At 48.7% G+C, this 2,339-nt stretch overlaps 1 protein-coding gene across 1 annotated transcript in view; it reads left to right on the plus strand.

The window, feature by feature from the left end:
- Positions 1–2,222: 2,222 nt before the first annotated feature.
- acadm (acyl-CoA dehydrogenase medium chain) overlaps positions 2,223–2,339 on the plus strand; it is a 55,150-nt gene continuing 55,033 nt past the window's right edge. The window contains exon 1 of the mRNA XM_043700066.1: positions 2,223–2,305. Within this exon, the coding sequence (XP_043556001.1) occupies positions 2,223–2,305 (83 nt within the window). The remainder of the gene's footprint in view (positions 2,306–2,339) is intronic.

Genomic DNA, 2,339 nt, shown 5'->3' on the forward strand with positions numbered 1-2,339 from the left:
ACTGGTTGGGCCAACATGATTGTCTGCTTCACGTTGCCCTTGAGAAGGTGATGGTGAGCTGCCACAATCATCTTCATCTGTGCCAGGTATAACTGTAACTAGTGACAGATTTGCCCTTTCATTTCAGTTTTGGCTGAATTTTGGCATCTGTGATGATGTGAACTTTGGAGGAGTCCAGGTGGATCATCCACTCTGTACTCCTGGTTAAAGATTACTGTGAATGGGTTATCTTTTGCGCTTATTTGTTGGGCTCTTCCATTCTTGAGGATGGGGATATATATGGAGCCTTCTCCACCAGTGAGTTGTTTAATTTTCCATGACCATTCATGACTGGATATGGCAGGACTGCCGAACGTAAATCTGACTCATTGGTTGTGGGCTCATTCAGCTCTGTCTATTATTTGCTGCTCATGCTGTTTGGCATGTAAGAACTCGTTTGGTGGCTTCACCAGGTTAACACATTGTGCTCAGTGCTGATACTGGCATGCCCTCCTGCAGTCTTCATTGAACCATGGTTGATTCCCTAGCTGCGTTTTAATGGTAGAATGGGGAAATGTGCTAGACCATTGAGGTTGAAGATTGAAACGGAGTACAATTCTGTTGCTGTTGATGACCCACAGTCTCTCACGGATACCTAGACTAAGTTGGTAGATGTGTTCAAATTCTGATCCATTTAGCACAGTGAAAGTGCCAAACAGCATGACGAAGGATATTGTCAATGTGAAGGTGAGGCTTTGTCTCCACTGGGACAGTGCAGTGATCACTCTTACAGGTGTATCTACAGCTGACAGATTGGTGAGGATGAGGTCAAGTATGTTTTTCCTTCTTGTTTGTTCCCTCACCACCTGCTGCAAGCCCAGTCTACAGCTATGTCCTTTGGGACCAGACCAGCTCAAAAAGTAGTGCTGCTGCCGAGCCACTCTTGGTGGTGGAGATTGAAATCCAGAGTATGTATTGTGCTCTTGTCGCCCTCAGTGCTTCCTCGAAGTGTTGAACAACATGGAGATGTACTGATTCATCAGCCAAGGGAGGACGGTGTGTAGTAATCAGCAGGAGGTTTCCTTGCCCATGTTTAACCTGGAGCCACGAGACTTCATGGGGTCTGGTGTCAATGTTGAGAGCTCCAGGGCAACTCCCTCCCGACTGTATCCCATTGCACGGCCACCTCTGCTGGGTCTGTCCTGCCAGTGCAACAGGACATATCCAGGAATGGTGATGGTGGTGTCTGAGACATTGTTAAGGTCTGACTCTGTAGGTATGACTATGTCAGGCTGGTGTTTGACTAGGAGCAAATTACTGCAGGTACTAGAATCTATATAGAAAGCAATAAATGCTGGAAATCCAAGCGGCTCAAACAGACAGCTCTCCCAATTTGGGACCAGACCCCAACTTTTTATTTTATTTCAAAAATATACTTTATTCATAAAATACTTTAATGGTCTGTACAGTTGGACATGCCATACTTATGTAAACATTCCTTTTGTTTGCATACCGAAAACAGAGTAATCATTCCTATTTACAGGTCGGTACGATTACATTTTTAGCTGAGGTTCAACAGAGCCCAAATGACTGCACGGGCCCCCTGTTCTTCTTTAGGCAGGCAGATGTTACACAGTGGTCTTTCCCCACCGCGCCTTGGCGGCAGCTGCCCCAAGCTTCAGCGCATCCCTCAATACGTAGTCCTGTACCTTGGAATGTGCCAGTCTGCAACACTCAGTCGGAGTCAACTCCTTCAGCTGGAAGATCAACAGGCTTCAGACCGCCCAGAGAGCGTCCTTCACCGAGTTGATGAGCCTCCAGGCACAGTTGATGTTCGTCTCGGTGTGTGTCCTGGGGAACAGGTCGTAGAGCACGGAGTCCCGCATCACGGCGCTGCTCGGGACGAACCTCGACAAACACCACTGCCTTCCTCTCCAGACTTCTTCTGCGTAGGCACGTTCCAGAAGAAGGTGTGTGACAGTCTCGATCCCCCCCCACCCCCGCAGCCGCTTTGAGGGCCAGACCCCAGCTGATGAAGTTAAAAATCTCACAACACCAGGTTATAGTCCAACAGGTTTAACTGGAAGCACTAGCTTTCGGAGCGATGCTCCTTCATCAGGTAATAGTGACTATCAGTCGCTCCGAAAGCTAGTGTGCTTCCAACTAAACCTGTTGGACTATAACCTGGTGTTATGTGATTTTTAACTTTGTACACCCCAGTCCAACACCAGCATCTCCAAATCATGCCAACTGATGAAGACACTGATAGTGGGGGCGGGACACTGGTGCTGGGGGCGGGGCAGAAGGAGCACGGGGCGGGACACTGGTACTGGGGGCGGGGCAGAAGGAGTACGGGGCGG

The sequence above is a fragment of the Chiloscyllium plagiosum genome, chromosome 11, assembly GCF_004010195.1.
Source record: "Chiloscyllium plagiosum isolate BGI_BamShark_2017 chromosome 11, ASM401019v2, whole genome shotgun sequence".
Classification (NCBI taxonomy): Eukaryota; Metazoa; Chordata; class Chondrichthyes; order Orectolobiformes; family Hemiscylliidae; genus Chiloscyllium; species Chiloscyllium plagiosum.